Source organism: Motacilla alba, chromosome 20 (genome assembly GCF_015832195.1).
Source record: "Motacilla alba alba isolate MOTALB_02 chromosome 20, Motacilla_alba_V1.0_pri, whole genome shotgun sequence".
Lineage (NCBI taxonomy): Eukaryota > Metazoa > Chordata > Aves > Passeriformes > Motacillidae > Motacilla > Motacilla alba.
Genome location: NC_052035.1, coordinates 9194080 through 9212563, shown reverse-complemented (window position 1 = coordinate 9212563; position 18484 = coordinate 9194080). Strand labels below are relative to the sequence as shown.

Below are 18484 nucleotides of genomic sequence, written 5' to 3'. Positions count from 1 at the left end.
TCAGGACTCCCTGAGCTGTTTCCCTGCCCTTCTCAGGAGCAGGGGTGGACACTAAGTGCTGCTGGCAAGTCAGCAGCCACAGGCCAGGCAGGGCTGGGTGGCTGCACCCCTGTGTTCATCCATGCTGTGGTTGGTGTTCACAGGCTGAGCCTGGTTTTAGTTTCTTTATTTTACAAAAAAGGCTAACGATTCGACTCAATTATGTGGGGAATTTGATTACCTTTGCTGTCAGTGCAGTCATGGGGAGGATTAGCAGTGTTTCAGCCCCTCTTCAGCAGTGATGTCCCACCTCACGCACTGCTCCTGCTCAAACCCCACTCCCTCAGCTGGCACTCCTTTGCTGTCCCTGGATGAAAATGATGACAAAACATGCTGAGGGCACACAGCCACCCTCCCTCCCTCTCCCCCCATGACTTTTGCTACAGCACTGCAAATTGTAGCTGTCAGCAGGGGAGGACACTCATCAGGGGAGTCCAGCCATAATCACTGCAAGGCAGATGCGTGGATCTAAGTCCTGGATGCTCCCCAATATCAAATCACAGCAGGGATCCAGCTAATACCCTTGTTCCCTCTCCTGAAAACGTGAAGACCCACTGAGAAATCCTTGATGAGGGAGGCTCAGACAGCGCTCCCGACCTCTCAGGACAAGAGGCAGCCAAAGCTTTGGTCCCCAAAGGTACCTGCACTGGCAGTGCTGCCAGGGCTGTGCTCGCCATGGGAGCCACGTCATGAGCATGGTCAGAGATCCCCCTGCCTTCATCTCTACAGCTGTTGGAAGTGGCCTCTGCACAAAGGGCAGTGTCCTCATTAAATCCCGTGGAGGGTTGCCATGTGGCCAGCAGAAATTTTGTTTTGTTTTATTTTGGGAAGCAGCACAGAATATATTCACCACCTCCGAACGTAATGGGGTGACAGATGGGAGCTGGGCCCTGGCTTTCATGGGAAAGGCTCCTCTCAGCAGGGAAGCAGTAAGTTTCCCACCTAATCTTCTGCAACCTTCAGACTCCTAACAACTGTAAGAAGCAAAGCAATGGGTAGTTATTAAATTAATGACTTCATCCCCAAGCTGGTGATAAATATTTTATAGTTTTATCTCTCCACCCTGTAGACTGCTCTAGACAGATCAGACTGTTTATTAATCTAGCTTCTGGATTTATGTTATTTAATTGCTAAACAGCCTCAGCATGGTTAGGCTGGATTATTAAATCTTGGAGCCTGAGTGGGAGTTCTCTAACAAATGGCAAAACCTGAGGAGATTGATCTTGGACTTGGCTTATCAAAACCAACTTTCCCACAGTGCTAAGGCCAGGTTAGCCCCTGTTTGAGTAGACCATTCAACCATTGCCTCATGCTCAGTGTAGGTGGACTTTGGGACTTGTTGTGAGTAAGGAAGAGGCAAGGAAAAGTTGTGGCGCATCCTGGTTTCAATGAGGATGTTCTGGTGTTAACCTGCAGTGGGCGGGATGCTGCAAGGGCATCTTAGCATGGACAGGTCCTTCTGGGGAAGCTGAGGCAGAGTGTGTGTCCTTGCTCTACCCCTTTGTGGCTCTTTGGGTCATCACAGATAGTTCCTGTCATTTAAACAAAAGAGCAGTGCAGTCATAGATATGAAGGCAGGGTTTAGAAGTTCTTATACTTCCTTGCTGAGAGGGTCAAAAATGTCTTTAAAACAGATACTACCATTTTTACAACAGTTGCTGGTTTATTCATCGCACTGAAGGATGGGGATGAAGGCAGCTGGAATAACAAGAGTTATTTGTCTGAAGAATGCATCATCCTCATGCTTTTTCAAAGCCTCAATCCCACAAGCCCTTCTGTACAAAGCAGGAGGTCGTTTCAGGATATATCTTCTCATAAAAGCGTAGGAGAAGTGAGTGTGCTAACAAGTGCAGGCCAGAGCCTTTGAATCCAACCAAGCTCTGCTGGAGCAATTTCCAGCTCGGGGCTGCTCTATTGGCTGCAGTGTCATCCCCAGCCCATCCCACTGCTCCCCAGCCTCAGCATTGACTTTCTGAGGCCCAGGAGGGATGAATATGATGCTAAATGGCATTTCTGAAGAGCAAAGTATCCTGATGGGAATGAGGCAACCCTTTCCTGGCCACCAAGCTGTGTGTTTTTCAGGACCCCTTGGTTGTGGGAGCAGAATTTGAGCCTTCACTCAAAGGAGCTGTGGGGCAAGGGGAACAAAAATCAGAAAAATGCACAGGCTGGGAAAGACCCCCCCCCCTTACTGCTTACAGCTGAAAGCTGGGTCTCTCTGGGAGAGATCAGGTCAATGCTGACAAGTGGAAGGTACCACTGGAGGAATGGGTCATTAGCAGCTTTTAACAATTAACAGCGGCATCAGTGAGGCCAAATGACTCTCGTTGGTCAATGGTTTATCGATGTGTTTAGAGACAACCATATGCTGACGAGTATCTTTTCCCTGGCATCCTTGAAGCCAAAGACTCATTCTGCTCTGACATTCCTCTCTCACCCTACACCCTGTTGGAGGAGGCTTAAGAGCTCTCCTAAGCACACCTATAAACTGACAGTGTACCATCTTAAACCAATTCAATTCCCTTCCCTGCGATAAAGGATGCCAGTTCTGAGAAGATAACATCTCCCAGTGATGGCTCCCCGAGCTGCAATTTAGCACAAATCTGAGCGCTCTATTATCCAGCTCAGCCAATTCGTTAAGGAAGGACAGGCAAGCACGTCTATTAGCTCGATCATCATAATCAAATATTGGCACAAGGAACTGCTCAGCGCTGCAAAGTCGAGCGAAACCCCCATAAAACAATTATGTGCCCTTCAGGAAAACAGCGTGCCAGCCGGGGAGGTGAACATGAGCCCGACTGCTTTTCCTCCTGTGAGAAAAGGACAAAATCCCATCAACTCCAAGTTAAGTCCAGCAAAGTCTCAAAGAGACTTTGTTCTTGGGGCTCCTGGGCAAGCTGGGCTCCATCTTCCAGCAGTCCTTGTTTTTGGGGGTGTTTAATCTCAGGGACCACTGGCTAAGGGAACCTAAGCCTGCCCTAAGCTTCTGCCGGTTGTCCTGCATCAGGACACCTTGCAGACAGTAAATGAAGGCAGAAAAAACTTCCAGTGAACACCCATGGCCATGCACATGCTCAAGGAAAGGCTTTAGGAAATCTTCCTTCTATCCAAACTTTTCTCCACATTTTTCTGACTACAGTTGTTGCCTTTTTGGCTGTGTTTCACTCTGCCCCTTCACTTTTGGGCCTGCGGTAGGGCCACCTCCTTCTGCTGTAACCAGCAGTGCTTGTGCTTCCATGCAGGGACAGACAGAGAAGTTCAGTGCAGTTAATCAGACAATTGAATTTCTTGGTGATGAACCTGCCTGAAATTCCCATTTGATCCAATTCACGCAGCTCCAAATGGCCTTAACATGATTTACATTATTTCACCTCTGCTACAGCAGAGCAAAACTGAATTTTGGCAACTTTAGAAATTATCCAGCACAGAGATCAGTGAAAAATTCTCTTTGTTGCCACAGATTCAAAATATAAACTCTTACCAGAGAAAAGGCTCCATTCTTCCAAGAGGGCAATCGGTGAACATCACAGTTGGGTTGATGCAACTGAGCAAATCTTGTTGACAAAAATCAGGTTTTGAAGTTTTTTTGGAAATCCAGGAAGGAAAAGTGTCCATCTCTGTGTTGCATCCCAGGGCTGGCGTCTCCTGTACTGCTTCCAATGGCATCTCCTCTGCTCACACACCACCTGTGGAAGCACAAAACCACAAGATCATGAAATCCTAGAAAGGTTTGGGTTGGAAGGGACCCTAAGGATCATCTCGTTCCAATCCCCTGCTATGAGCAGGGAAACCTTCCATAGGTCAGGCTGCTCCAAGCCCTGCATAACCTGGCCTTGGACACTTCCAGGGATGGGGCATCCATCAGCTTCTCTGGGCAACCTGTGCCAGGGCCTCTCCACCCTCACAGGGAAGAATTCCTTCCCAAAATCCCATCTAACCCTGCCCTCAGTCAGTGTGAATCCAATCCCCCTTGTCTTGTCCCTCCACACTCTTGCCCCAAGTCCCTCTCTACCTCTCTCAAGCAACCTTCAGAACTGGAAGAGACTCTTCTTTTCTCTTCTCCAGGCTGAACACCCCCAGCTCTCTCAGCCTTTCTCCATAGCAGAGGTGGTCCTGCAGGTGCAGGGGGCAAGCCCTGCTCAGAGGAATCCTGCCTCCACCCTTCCTGGGACTTAGGATTCCCATCACAGCACTAGCAGGATTTTAAGCACCTGTTTGTCTGGATGGTGGCAGCTCCTTCTTCTCCAAAGCCTTCAAACCTAAATCCCCCTGAAATCCCCCAGTTTAGGAGGTGGGAAGAGCCAGGTGGGAGGTGCACAGTCACTAGCTGGACCTTCAGGAGAGCAGGGACACAGTGACCACCCCCAAGCCACTGTGCAGGACAAGGACAAAGCCTAGCAGGGACACGTTGGCAACAGCTTGAAGAAAGACCATAGGAACTAAAGTCACAAACAGAACTGGGCTTTATTATGAAATAACCCTGCCAGTACATAAGGAAGTTCTGTCTGCAAAATACATTTCCTGAGGAAAGTAGATCACAGTATTTGTTTTCACAGAATAACATGTAGCCTGCTATAACTTTCAATGTGACTCTTTATTATTTAAATATTAACAGTATTCCTTCACATAAACAAGTACTCAGTCATCACATAACCAACACACAAACAACAAAATAAATATACAACAAGAGCACAGTTCATTTTTTTTCCCGACTTAAATATTAAATAAATAATAAATACAGAATTTTCATTTCCTGTTATCAGTGCCTGAAACAATATGAATGAAAAAAAAGGAAAACTGAAAAAGTCTCTCTTTCCCCCAGTGCCCCTGCCCCCACAAAAAAACAAACCAAAAAATTATCAAAATGTCTCAGTTATAAAATATCTTTAAAAAAATTCCCATCATTAAAAGAATAAATAACAAAATATATAAAAAATAACTTGGTTGCATCAAAATTACAAGTAGGAGTTGTAGATAGGGTTTTTTTCTTTTTTTTTCTTTTTTTTTTGGAATATCATTTTTTTACGGTCAAAGTTTTAATTTTTAACTTTTTTTTTTGCTTCTTTTATCTTCATTTCTATGGTGCAGTGTCCAGTTTAAAATAAGTATAAAATTAATAAATAAAAAAGTTAAATAAATAGCAAAAAGTTAACATAAGGTGTTGTAAATATAAATTACATACATCTTGCCAAAATTAAATAATTTACAGCATAATTAAACTAACTACTTTTTTTTTTTCTTCTCTTTCTTCCAGTAAGTGCAATTTCTCTACTTTTAAATACTAACTGAATTGCAGTCACAATCAATTTGGACTCTATTTACATGTTAAGAACGTTGTGTTTTTAACACCTCAAATTTTATACTTTTCTTCCCTTTTTTTTTTTTTATTTTTTTTTGTATTTTTGCACTTGGAATGGGTTCTAAAATAAGTGAACTCGTGGAGTCTGATCCTGCGAACACTTAAGTATGGGAGCAAGCCCACCCAGGCCACCTGCCCTATGGAACTTCACACAGGGAACAACTCCAGTCCAGCCCACTCATGGGCTTCCAGGCCAGATCCAGTAGCCATGGTAGCCACTGGGACTTTCCACTGACTTCCCCAAATTGGGAATCCTACCCTAAATATCTGCAGGATTTGGCTTGAAACGACACCACACTTTTGCCTTTTGTTGGGGTCAACAAGATCCTCCCCAGCTCTGCCTGCCCCATGGCCGGGAGTGATGCAGGATATAGGATGTGGGATATGGGATGCCCCCATGCTGGGGGTTCTGCCCCACTGAAGTGTTTGGGGAAGGAAGTGAGCTCAGGTGGGAGCGAAGAGGGGGAGCAGCCCCATGGGGTGACAGCTGGCCCTGGCCATGGAGCAGTGCTGCAGAGCAGCGCCCCGAAGACATTCACAGAGTTGTTCTCTAAGTGCACAGAGGGCTGCGTGTACCCAGCTGCTTACAACTGCTTCTTTGGAAGAATTCCCAATACCTGAATCCTCTTTTATTTTTCCTTTGTTTCCGTTTTTTTTTTTCCTTTGTTGCAGAATGGCGCTCGTGCTGTGATTTCGCGCAAATCCTAGAACACCAAACCAAACCATCCTCATTGCCCTGTGGGTACGTGCAAGGAATCAACTCCTGGTTCACGGTACATAAGCACTTTTCTGGCCATGAATTAACATCTCTCTTTTTGTTGGTTTTTGCTTCTTTTTGATTTGATTTGTTTTGTTTTGTTCATCACAATCTCAACCGTTCTCTGGCATTGATGTATGATCTCTGGACTGGCAGTACTGCGCCACTGTAGGGATGATCACAATAATGAAAATAACCAGAACTGTCATCAAACAGATTTCCAAAAAATCATATACACCGGACCATGACACATTAAAGAAATTCTTCTGTTTGAAATATCTGGAATTGGCCTATTCATAATAGCTACTCTTATATTTAAGACAGACAAAGGAATACTGTAGTTGCAAACTCCAAAAGCTTCCCTGAGAACCTTTTTTCCATTGCGCTTTCCACTGGAGATCCAGAACTGCTCTTCAGATTTCTTTCAGAAAATAAAAATAAGCTACTTTATAATACTTCAGAGTTCCCATGCCCAGTGGATATCTGAACACTTCAGGGTTGGGAGGCCCAGCACAGGTTCAGATTTACAGGTAGCTTGCAGCTCCAGCACTTGTAGCAACATAGAACATAACTCATGTGTGAGTAGGTGATCTGGACATACGACCATAGACAACATGAGGGTTTAAGCCAGTCATACACTAGTCTTGGATCAGACAAGACCCTGTTCTTGTAACATTTTAACCCTTGGATCTATTCTGCAAGAACAAGCAACTCATGGAAGATGCCTGCTCTTCACCTGCTACCGAGCCCCACAGCCTACTGGAGAGTTTGACTTTCCATCCTGATCTACTTCGTGGTCAAGGTGGAAAAAAATCCCACTTTTCTCAAGAAGGTCCAAAGTTAAGTAAACGAGAACATTGAGTTTGATCAGTTCCATGTCTCAGAATGGCCTCTTGGTTACATTTTGGTCCTTTTTTTTTTTCTTTTTTTTTTTTCATTCATTAAACAAGTTTTCTAACTTGTAAACCTGAATACTTGGAGGGGAAGTTCCATCTTACAGTCTGTTTGCTTGCTGCTCTCCATCGCTACACCTGGATGCCCTTGACAGCTTGCTTGATGCTCTCCAGCAGGTCCTTGTTCTCCGGGTTCTGGTAGCACTCCTGGTTGGTGTACATGTCTGTCAGCGTGTTCACATAGGCATCAAAGTTCTGCTCACTAATTGGATCCTGCAGCCAAAAAAAAAAAAAAAAGTCAAATAAAAGCATTAGTAGAAGAGCAGGAAGAGGATGAGAGTCTTTGCAATAAATCATCAGCTTATTTTAGTGCCCAGAGAAGTTGTACATTCCTAAAAGTGCTCAAGGCCAGGCTTGGAGAAACCAGGTCTGGGGGAAGGTGTCCTTACTCATGGCAGAGGGCTTGACCAGTTTGAGTTTTAAAGTCCCTCCTGACCCGAACCATTCCATGATTCTCTGTATGTACAGACAGCCAAAGGTCTCCACATCAAAGCCTTTTTGTGTGCAGTGCTGCATCTACAGGGATCTCATCATCGCCCTAATCCCAGCAGATCTTAACCAGGTCCTTAATTTTATGCACAGGCCTTGTGGAGCCATTAACAGCATCGGGTTAAGTATGTGCAGGCAGCCTGACAGGCTGGAGGCTGAATTAAGGCATGGAAATGAAGGGCTGGAGGACAACAGGACTGTTGAAACGTCACGGAGGGAACCAAAGGCAAAGTCGGGTCACCTTGGGCTCACAGCTGCCCAGCCCAGCTCTCTGCTGCAGTACAGCTTCTGCTTTTGAGGGGCATTGCAAATATCTAACTTGGGCTTAATGGGGGAAAAAAGAGAGGGAGAAGGAAGAAAAAGAACAGGAATGAAATGAGCAAAAAAGTCTCATGGGCATCATTTAATTAGAGTTGCCTGAAACCTTGAAAAAATATTTGCTGAACAGTTTATTTGACCTTTATGTGTCAAATACTTTACAAAAAAGCTCTCAGCGAGTGGTTTTCTGCCAGTTAGGCAGCTGGGTGAATACTATCCAAAACTGCTCTGCTGGAGGATGGCTTCTCTCCAACCAGCCTGAATTTAAATACAAACCCCAATGAAAAGGATTCCCAAAAAAAAAAAAAAAGGATGGAAGAAAAAATAAATCAAAAGCTTATTCCTCTGATCATTGCAATGGTCTTTTATGAGTTGTAAGAGGACAGCTTCCTCAACAACATGAGCCCCACCTCCACACACCTGGTTTTGACAACAGTAATTACATTCCTGGGAATAGAGAGAAGGTAATTAATAGCCTTTTGTGGTTTTACTATTTTAATGCAGTCTTTTCATTTCTCAGTAACTCTGTGGTAACGTGCTGTGGGCTGTTAGACCTTGTTAAATTAAACAAAATACACTCTCTTTAAGAATGCTATTCTTTAGCTGCCAGCTATTCAAAACTGAATTGAAACTACCTGCATTGTAATAGGAGCTCTAAGATCTTTCTGACGTTGAAATTCAATCCCTCCTGATCTCTGCTTGTGCTGTCTTAGCCTGAAAGGCACTGGGTGCCCTTGATAAAGTTTCCTATTTTGTGATAGTGCTCCCAGATGTAATGAGACAGAACAATAGATAAAAAGGGAGATCAGCAGAAAATGACAACAAAAGGGAGATACAATGCAAGCTTCAGAGATAAGGGAAAAGTACTGATCTTATAAAGGACACATAGGTGTAGGGAAAGAAATTCTCCCACTCTTTAATTGTGAAAAAGCCTTATCATGAATTGGGTTTGGCACAGCTCCCTCGATGATGCCAGCTTGGGCTGAGCACTGTCAAAGTTTCTTACCATGTGCGGAAGGCGGATGTTGGCAAGACTTTGGATGAGAGCCTGGCTCAACCCTGAGAGCTCCAGGAACAGGGCTTCATTTTGCTCCTCTATGATTTTGTTTTCCTCCTCAATGTTCTTCAGGTTCTTCTCCATGGTGGAGATCTGTGGAGCAAGAAGCATGGCAGGGTTACCAACCCTCACCAGTGCACCCACCAGCACCCATCACCCCTGGGCTTGAATGCATGGCCAGGGACACAAACCTGGGACTGGAGTTTCACCATGGCCGCTTCCATCTCCGAGTTGGACTCGTTCAGCTCACTGATCTCCTTGTTCAGCTGCTTGATCTCCTCATCATTCTCCAGAACTGCAGGAGGGAAGGTCATGCATGGGCAGTCAGCAAATGCTCTTGGGAAAAGCAAAAGTGTTGGGCTTTCTGCTGAGCACATCCTGCTGCACCGTCCTTACCTTGCCTTTTACATCCTCGAAACAGGACGTACCTCTCACCTGTCTTTTTCTATCTATTTCTTTATAATTAATATTTTTATTATCACAGTTCAATGATACTTGAACAGGTCAATATGTAAATGCAAAAGCAAAGGACAGCAGAGCAGTTGGAGTCCAACACATCCCCACACCCGGCAAGGTTGATTGTCCGGAACAGTCAGGTCACTTTCTCCGATCCTGAGTTTGGAATGGTGCCATTTAAAAAACTAATGCATATCTTGATGAGAAATTATGAGGTCCATAAAATGAAGCAATATTTCTAGAGGAGTGCAGGTATTTATAGGTTCCAAACTATCAAGTTCGATGCTTGAACCTTGTCAAATACCACAGAAAGCTCAGTAATAGCACTGAAAATGCAAAGTGCCATTGCTAACAAAATTCCAGATCCAGAAATATCTCAGTATTAAAAGCCCTGAATAGGTGAAAATCGCTGAATGACTGCAAGGGATTTGTAAAAATGCCAGTGAATATATGAAAAAAAAAATAAAATCAGAATTTCAGCATTACTTCTTTTGCCTTCTTTGTTGTTGCTCCCTTAAAATGTGTGACTCAAGGAGTGAGACTGGTACCATGCCAGCACAAACACCCAGAAAACACAAGGAATGGGTCTTCAAAGTACACGACGTCCTTGAAATCTGTGCCCAGATTTCAGCTTAAACCTCCCGAGTCTAAAAAGAAAAAGATCTATGTGCTCAACACCCTGACACACCTGCAAGACAAAGGAGTGAAAATCTTACCATCGCTGGTCTTGAACTTTGTGTTGAGAATTTCATCCCCTGAGAGTTTTCCTTTCTTCCCAGCAAAAGTAGCTCTTGGACACCCTGACAAACTGAAAAACAAGTAAAAATGGGTTTCATAAACTCTCAGTATTTATAGGTGCTTATGTTCCCAACATAAGAACATGTGCCATTTGGTGGAATTCAAGCTGCGAGACAGTTCTTCTAAAAGCTTTTTATGGTACAGAGGAAATTGCTTTATGAATAATGCCACAAAACACCCCATTTATAAAAGTGAGAGTGATTTTCTTTCAGCAAAGATTAAAAACCCATTGCTTCCTAAAAGAGAAGGTGTGCCAGGTGAGGAGGGTGAGATGAGGCTGGTTTTCTTGGGCACCAAGCTCCTATTTGTGGTGCTCAAATTCTGTTCCAGCATGCAAGTAGAGATTTAGGTTTGAGGTTAGGAAGAAATGCTTCCCTGTGAGGGTAGTGGGGCCAGAGCTGCCCAGAGAAGCTGTGGAAGATTGCTGGAAGCATCCAATGCCAGGCTGGACAGGGCTTGGAGCAACCTGGGATAGTGGAAGGTGTTGGGGGGTTGCAATGAGATGATCTTTAAAGTCCCTTTCAATGCAAACCATTCTGTGGTTCTGTGATTATTAAAACAACCACACATTTTCTCCATTCAGTAAACTTCAACCTGACTGAACTCAGCATCAAAAGCCTGGCATGAGGAGCTGAACGCTGCTCGAGCAGCATCCTCGGGCAGGTAGGTTTCTCCACAGCAAAATCATCGCGCTCACACTGACGTGAACCCCGGGATTTACCTTCTGTGAGTGAGGAAGCTCCCGTTGGCGTGGCCAGAACCATCACAGCCTGGGGTGGGGCAGGTCGGGCCTTCATTCTTCAAGGACTTCCAGGAGAAGGAGGAGCCGTTGAGGGATCCTTCCTTCTGCCTGCGGGCTGCCAGGGGGCACCCGGAGGCGCTCCGGTGAGACGCGTACTTGCCGCTGATGTGTCCCAGCCCCACGCAGCCCGGAACGGGACACCTGGGCACGGGGAATGACCCAAAGTTACACCAAGGAGAAGGAGCAGAAGGAAGGAATAAAGAAAGGAAGGAAATTATTGATGAGAAGGAATGAGGAAGCCTGGGGAGAAAGCATTTGTATTTGGGTCTCGTCTGGAGTTTATAGGGGAGATACGTGGTTGATGGAAATAGCAGATGGGAAATTAAGAGCTACGAGCGCTCCTTCAAAAGAGCCAAAGAGAATCAAGGAGAATTCTGCAGGAGGGAAGTCTGTGGAGGTCACGTCACATGTGGCAAAAGTAGGTCCCAGTGGTGTCAGAAACCAGGTGTTTGGTGCCTCACTGGTGACAAAAATGGCAGGTTGGGCTGCCTGACATGGGATCCTGATGTACCCCAAGGCTGATACCACGCTGAATCATCACACACGTACTGCTGGCTCTGCCCTGTGTCACTGCTGATCTACCCCAAGGCTGACACTCACACTGAACCATCACACACGTACTGCTGGCTCTGCCCTGTGTCACTGTGATGAACCCAGGCTCATCTCTTATCACCCTACACCAGCACAGTCAACACAGCATAGGAGCCCTGTCTGTGCCCTTGGGCACACAGCCCTCCCCAGGAGCCAGTCCCAGGAGCTGGTGAGGCTGTGCACAAAGAGCTGCAGCCCTGTTCCTCCCAGGAGGGCATCCGAGGGGTTTCTGAGCCTGCACACCATCAGACAGGACAAATCTGGGCCACCCCTCACCCTGCAGCCACAGCATGGCCTCACTTGCCTCCTCCTCCTCCTCCTGGTTCACATCCTGCCTCTCTGGGGAGATCAACCCACGCTCTCAAGGGGATAAAGTGGGAATTATCATCAAGGCAGCACATGAGCCCTGCCCTTACCAGACTTCTGCCTCTTTATGGCCAGTTGAAACACACAGGGGCTGTGAGGAGCCTTGTGGAAGTACCAACACAACTTGTGCTACTGCCAAGCACACGAGTGGCTCTCTAAAAGGCACTTCTTTCCTCCCTCCTCACCTAATGGCATTCTCCCTAAATCCTGCCATCCTGCAAGCCCAGTGTATCTCTCAGGGTTTCTGCTGTGGTTTGCATTTGTTTTAGAAATGCTTGTCAATTATAAATACAGTTAAAAGTTTATTACTTGATGGAGGTTGCTCAAAAATAAGGGAGGTGGAAGGAGGTTAGAAATGACAAAAATAGCCCCCATGCCCTTAGTTTGGAAGCAATTAGGGACTTTGAGGCTCTCCAGCAAAAGCATTCACGGAGCTGCTCCTGAAAATCACAAGCTGCGTTTCACCGCAGAAATTATTGCCCTGATTGTTTACATTCCACACAAAAGGGAGATGACAGCAAAAGGGGGGGCCCTACACCCAGCCTTTTCCCAAGATAATTTGAAAAATGCTGATCTCGATTTTAATCAGCTGCAAATGCAGCACAATTCACTTATAATATCCCTGCCAGCAGGATCCTCAGTAAATTCATAACATCATTGCTTTTATATGATCACGAGCAAATTACTGAATCCTCAGGAGGAAAAGGAGAAGGGGGAGAGGGGGGAAGAGCAAGAGAGAAAGAGACAAACCCCAGCATTTGGTATGCAGCCATTACAGCCCAACCATTACATATTTTACACCGTTAATTTAACTTTTATTACATTTTCATTGTTAAAAAATAAACCAGAGCCTTATTGTGCAAAACAGCTGTCTTGGACATATTTTAATTTTTTTTAACATTATTATTATTTAATGGGAGCACCAGTAGCGTTTGATCAATTAGACACCTGTGGATGCTTCTGCTGTATGGGCTGGGCTGAAGGTTGAGGTGATCTGTTCAATCACGTCTGCAGCAAATTACTTGAAGGATGAACAGCACAAACAACAGGGTCTAAATGACTTTCTCCTCGGTGATGATGTGCAAAACTCGGCCGGGTTCCAAGTAGAGTTCAGTGCAGACAGAGGAAGGATTTAGAGCCAAAGCTCCTTAACATAAACCCACACCAGGCGCACCTTGCCGTGGGTGGTGGGACAAACACTGCCACAGGCTGGGGGGAGGCACCAGCCAGGGATTGTTGTGCCACGTTGTTTTGCACATCTCAGAGGAGCTTCTGCTCCTCCTGGGTGTACGGGAAGAGGGGGGGCTGCTGTCTGGGCCATGGGATGTTAAGGAATGCCTCCTCCTCCTGCTGCTGCTGCAGAGATCCTCACGTTTCACATTTCACATTTCACATTTCCATCTCACATTTCCTGCACCCATGTCCATGGTTCCACTGAGACCTGTCTGGGGGGAGTGCACCAGCTTTCCAGGAAATCCAGCCCCATTTGGAGCCTGGAACCTAGAGGATCTATGGATGCCCCACCCCTGGAAGTTTCAAAGGCCAGACTGGATGGGTCTTTGAGAAATGTGGTCTAGTGGAAGGTGTCCCACCCCATGGCAGAGGGTTGGAATGAGGTGAGATTTAAGATCTCTTCCAACCCAAACAATTAAATTATTTCTTGCAACTTTATCTTCCCAGTGTTTGCATCTTTAGGGTGGACCAGGAGAAGCCCAGCCCCTGGTGAGGATGCTGGTGGTGACCCTCACTCTGCCGTGGGTGTCCTGCCAGCCCACCCCATGTGGCCCACAACAAAACAGCCACATAAAAACTCCTTTCTCCTTGCACTGGGAAGAGATTTCTGTGCAGAGAAACCACACTGGGGAAACTGCTCTGTCCTGCCCTGAATGGGGAAGGCACAAATGAGCAAAACCACAGCTTCCCCAGCCCCGCAGGCCACATGTTCCTGGGGAAACCATGGAGAGGGGTGACCTCCCACCTGGGGACTCCAACCATGGTGAGAGCAAAGGTACAACAGCCAGCAGTTGCACATCACCAGTTTGCTGCCTGCCCTTTCCTTCTCTGTGTCACTAGTTAATGGCACAGCCTTGCAACACCACCAGCAATTCAGAGTATTTGAGCCAAAAGAGGCTTTTTTCCTGCAGATTCTCGAGAAGGTTGCTTAATTTTTAATAAACTCTGCAAACTCCTGCTAATTATCACACGGCTCATTTAACTGAGAGGCTTTCCTTCCTGTAGACTGAGGAGGAAGAACAGAGCAGATGGCTCAAATATCATCTTTTTCTGAAAGGTCCTTCCCCCCCAGCAGGCACATCCCAGCTTCCCACAGCCCCCACAGGGTTCTTCCACCCCCACTGGGTCCTGCTTTGCCTCAGCCTCTGCTCCAGGCCAAAACCTGGGCACATGGAAATATCCACCTCTGCTCCTCTGGACCTGCCCTGGGAATTAAATATTTTTTTTTAAAAAAAGCTCAATTTGGAGACAGTCTGCTGAGCCAAAGGGGTTTGGACAGATATGCCAGCATGCCAGCACTCATGGGCAACCAGAAACTCTTGGAAGTGGTTGATAATTTTTTCCATGGTTTTTACTCCCTTCCACCTGCACTTGCTGGCTGAGTGTACAGGCTTCAGAAAGGCTGGAGATGCTCTGAGGTAACAAAAAAAAAAAAAAAAAGTAAAATAGGGTCCTGTAGTCAGTGCTGCCTTTCATGTCCTGTAGCTGTGTGAGGAGATACAGATCCCAGATCCCACATGCTGAGCCTGTGATGTTCAGACTTGCTAAAAGTCAGGACAAATGGATTTCACAGCTCATGAAAACTCCTGAGGTGGACTAAGCAATTTCAAATCTCTATTCCCCACAGGAATAAACCCCCTGGGATGTTTTGAAAACTTCAGCCTGAGGCAGCAGAGAGAGGGTTTTTTTACACAGTTCACTTAGAATATTCTGCCCCGGCAAAGACTCCACAAAACACAGCTTATTCAGGGTTACCAGATCCTGACCCAACTCAGGGCTGGGTAGTTTCTACTCCATCAGCCCTTGCCTGCCCATTGCTTCCCAAAAACCTGCAGTGTTTGACTTGACTGTGGGGTTTTACCCTCATTTACAACACTGCTGTGGTTTTCACAAAGTACAGCTAGCAGAGAAACTGTGCCCTGCCAACCTACCTTTCACGTCTGCAAGAAAACTACACCATTACCTCCCCACCACCCAATTTTTCCATCAAACATCAAAATTGCAACACCAAAACACAGCACGGAGCTTTGGCAGAGGATTCTCAAAGCAGCACGAGTGAGGGGGGATGTGGGGTGGGTGCTGAGTGATGCCCCACGTAAACCTGTGCGAGGTGAAGTGGAGGGAGTGACAAGCTCTGCTCAGGAGTTATTTCCAGACTTACTTCATCAGCTCTGGGTCTTCTTTATCATCCTTTGTCGGGGTGATCTTGATCCCACTTTTCTTGGCACGAGGGCAGCCTGACAGACTGTGGTTAAAAAGAGAAGAAAGGCCTGTCTCACTGGCAGAATCTCTGCATTTGCTATTCCCCCGCTTCAGTCATCTTTCCCTTGAATTTGGCACAGTGTTTTTGATCTCTCTCGTTTTGCAGCTTCACATCATGAGAAGTCAGAAGGAAAAAAAATAGTAAAAAATTGAGGGAGATGGACAGTAATTAATGGTGTCTAGATAAGAAGATATCTGCTAACAGCCTGCAATGTTTAATGGAATTGTTGAAACAGAAGGCTCAGATCTGTGCTATTAATGTTCTAAAGTGATAATAGAAGTCATAAATAGGTAGCAATATTAACAGGAACATTGCATCAGCTAAAATCTGACCCTTTGTCTTTTATTCTGTTGAAAGGAGTTTCTAATCAGATTCTGAAAACATCAGAAAAAAAAAGAAGTCAGATTAAAGAGATGAAAATAGGCTTCAGTTGTCAGTAACATTAATGTTTTATTCAGAACTTTACAACTCTGCCCACTGCAGGGGAAAAAAAAAAAAAAAAAAAAAAAAAAAAGCAACACAGAAAGATACTAGACAGAAAATAATTTAAGGGAGATCTTACCTTCTATGTGATGCATAATTTCCTGTTATGTGACCAGAGCCATCACAACCAGGAGTAGGGCACCTGCAGAGGCAAGGGAGGCTCGGATTAGCCTGGGGATGTGAGCAGGGGATCGACACTTTGTGACAGCTCTTCTCAAAGAGAAATCTGGACGCTGTTAGCACGGAGCAGGCTTTTCCTTCCTGCCCCTTCCCCCTCTGTAAGGACAAGATTTGGTCTGTAATATCCGTGGTACTGAGGTCAATGCATCCCTGTGGCATTGGAGAGGAACATCTTGGGATGTTGGGAGCACAGTGAGGAGCTGCTGTCCCATGAGAGGACACAGGTGCCAGCCTGTGTCCCCACCCTTGTGAAGGGGACAGCTCAGGAGCTGATAATGAGTTAAAATGCCCCTCCAGGACAGTGTTTGTCATCTTTAGGAAGACATAAGGAGACAGCAAGGGCCGTCCAGGGCCAGCAGGATGGACCCAAGCAGAGACCAGAAACCAGAAAAACAGCTGACAGCTCTAGACAGCAGGGCCACCACGGCCACCACCAACAGAAGGCTTTGGCTCAGGTCTGGGTGACTTGGGGAGCATAATCTCAGTGAGGGCAAGTGGGCAGCCCATGGCAGGAGGGTCGGCAGAGAGCAAAACTGCGCAGTGCTTTTGATGGCAAATGATGGAGAAACAGGAGGAAAAAGGTGAGGTTAGCCCTGGCACCCCTCCTTCCACAACACCGTGGGCAGGGTGGACAGTCAGCAGGGCAGACAGTCAGCAGGGTGGACAGTCAGCAGGGGACAGCCTGTGGACCCTGGCTGGGGATCACCGGGTCTCCACAGACGGTGCCTTTTGGTGCAGAGTCAGCCTCTGTCTTACAGAGTGACCTCTGAGGGTGCCTCCGCGGCCGTGAGTTTCCAAGTGAGCATCCAGAGCTCTCCAGCAGAGGCTGGAGGTCGCTGCTGTGATCACCCAGAGCCGCACCAGGGGCAGTGGAGACCGGCCCGGGTTCAGCACGGCATCATCCGCGGCCAGGCACGGGAAGGAGCTCAGCACAGAGATCCGCTCCCGGGGCTGGAGGTGACGCGGCGGACATAAAAGTTGTCATGGGGACAAGGAAGAGAGGCGAGGAGTGTTTGCAGAGGATGTGCACGCCAGCCTGCCCGTCAGCCAGGGCTTTTTGAGTCAAGTGATGGAGGCCGGGGGAGGAAAGGCGCGGCGCTGCCGCAGGACCTGCGGGAGATGCTCACTGCTCCTTCAGCAAAGCTCAGGGCACATCCAGGAGCTTCCAGAGCGCCCGTTCTCCTCGGGGGAGGGGTTTTGGTGTCACCACTTTCTCCAGCCCTGTTTCTAAAGCCACCGGTGCCTGGTTTGGATGGCTGGGTGGTACCTGCAGCCGGGCACGGGTTGGTGTCTTCAGGACACAGCAGTGAAGGGATGGTGATGCACGGGCAGCCCCTGAGCTCAGGGCCCTTGGGAAAGGCAGGATGCTTTCCCTAAAGCTGGACAGGGCTCTGAGCAGCCTGGTGTAGCTGAAGATGTCCCTGCTCACTGCCGCGGGTTTGGCCTTTAAAGTCCCTTCCAACCCAAACTGTTCTGTGATTCTGCACTGCTGCTCTGCCCCCTGAGAGCCAGTGCAGCAATGGTTTCCACAGGTGACTTTAGTCTGGCAGCTTGGAAAACAGCTTTTTTTAAAGTTTTCTCTTTTTTGCGCAGAAAATACCAAAATTCTCCTCTTTGCAGCAGCTCTGAGGGAGACTTTGGTGTTTGCAGGTCACTGAATAATCTCCATTGGCAAAAACAAATTGGCACCTCACCTCGGGTAAGAGAGCACGGACATGGCCTGGTCCTAGAGGGGTAACAGGGAGGCTCAGAGCCAGGAGAACATAAGTGCACGTGGGTCTGGTGCAGTAAGGGCAGGACACATCCAGCAGGACCTCAATGAGGGTGCAAATTCTTAAACTCATTTAGAAATTGCAGGTTTGGGAGATGACTGGGGTATTTCCCAGCTGTACACTGCTACAGTAGAAAGAAAAACTATTTCTCTGTTGTTCTAGCTTCAGGGTGGGAGGAAATTATGAAAACACTAACACCAAACTCTTTCTTCCTTTCAGGATTTTTAAAGAGGACAGAGAAGTAATTTGATTTTTATTTTTAATTATCTGGAGACAAATCATACCAACAGAGACCTTTTATTGCATGTTCCAGCCTGGAGCTATTTTTTTTATATCAGGGATATTAACCCCTGAAATAGAATTTATAATAGAAACACTGACATGGTCTTATCTGGAGTTCTGAAAAGCTGTGACTGTGCAATCTATAACATCTCAAAATCCCTTCCTCCCTCCTCTGCTCCCATCCTCACCAGGACATAGAAAAAAAAAAGTGGTAATTGAAGAAATAATATTAACAAGCTTCTTTGGGCCAGAAGTCTCCTTTTTACACAGTGTTTTGATAAAAAGC

At 46.5% G+C, this 18484-nt stretch overlaps 1 protein-coding gene across 7 annotated transcripts in view; it reads right to left on the bottom strand.

Moving 5' to 3' along the window:
- Positions 1-4614: 4614 nt before the first annotated feature.
- Positions 4615-18484, bottom strand: part of MYT1 (myelin transcription factor 1) — a 64929-nt gene continuing 51059 nt past the window's right edge. For all 7 annotated transcript variants that reach the window (XM_038159167.1, XM_038159171.1, XM_038159169.1 and 4 more), the window contains 7 exons: positions 16044-16106; positions 15380-15463; positions 10948-11169; positions 10145-10236; positions 9164-9267; positions 8922-9065; positions 4615-7321 (listed from right to left, as the gene is read on the bottom strand). In XM_038159167.1, coding sequence (XP_038015095.1) covers positions 7181-7321; positions 8922-9065; positions 9164-9267; positions 10145-10236; positions 10948-11169; positions 15380-15463; positions 16044-16106 — 850 coding nt within the window. In that variant the 3' untranslated portion in view covers positions 4615-7180. The remainder of the gene's footprint in view (positions 7322-8921; positions 9066-9163; positions 9268-10144; positions 10237-10947; positions 11170-15379; positions 15464-16043; positions 16107-18484) is intronic.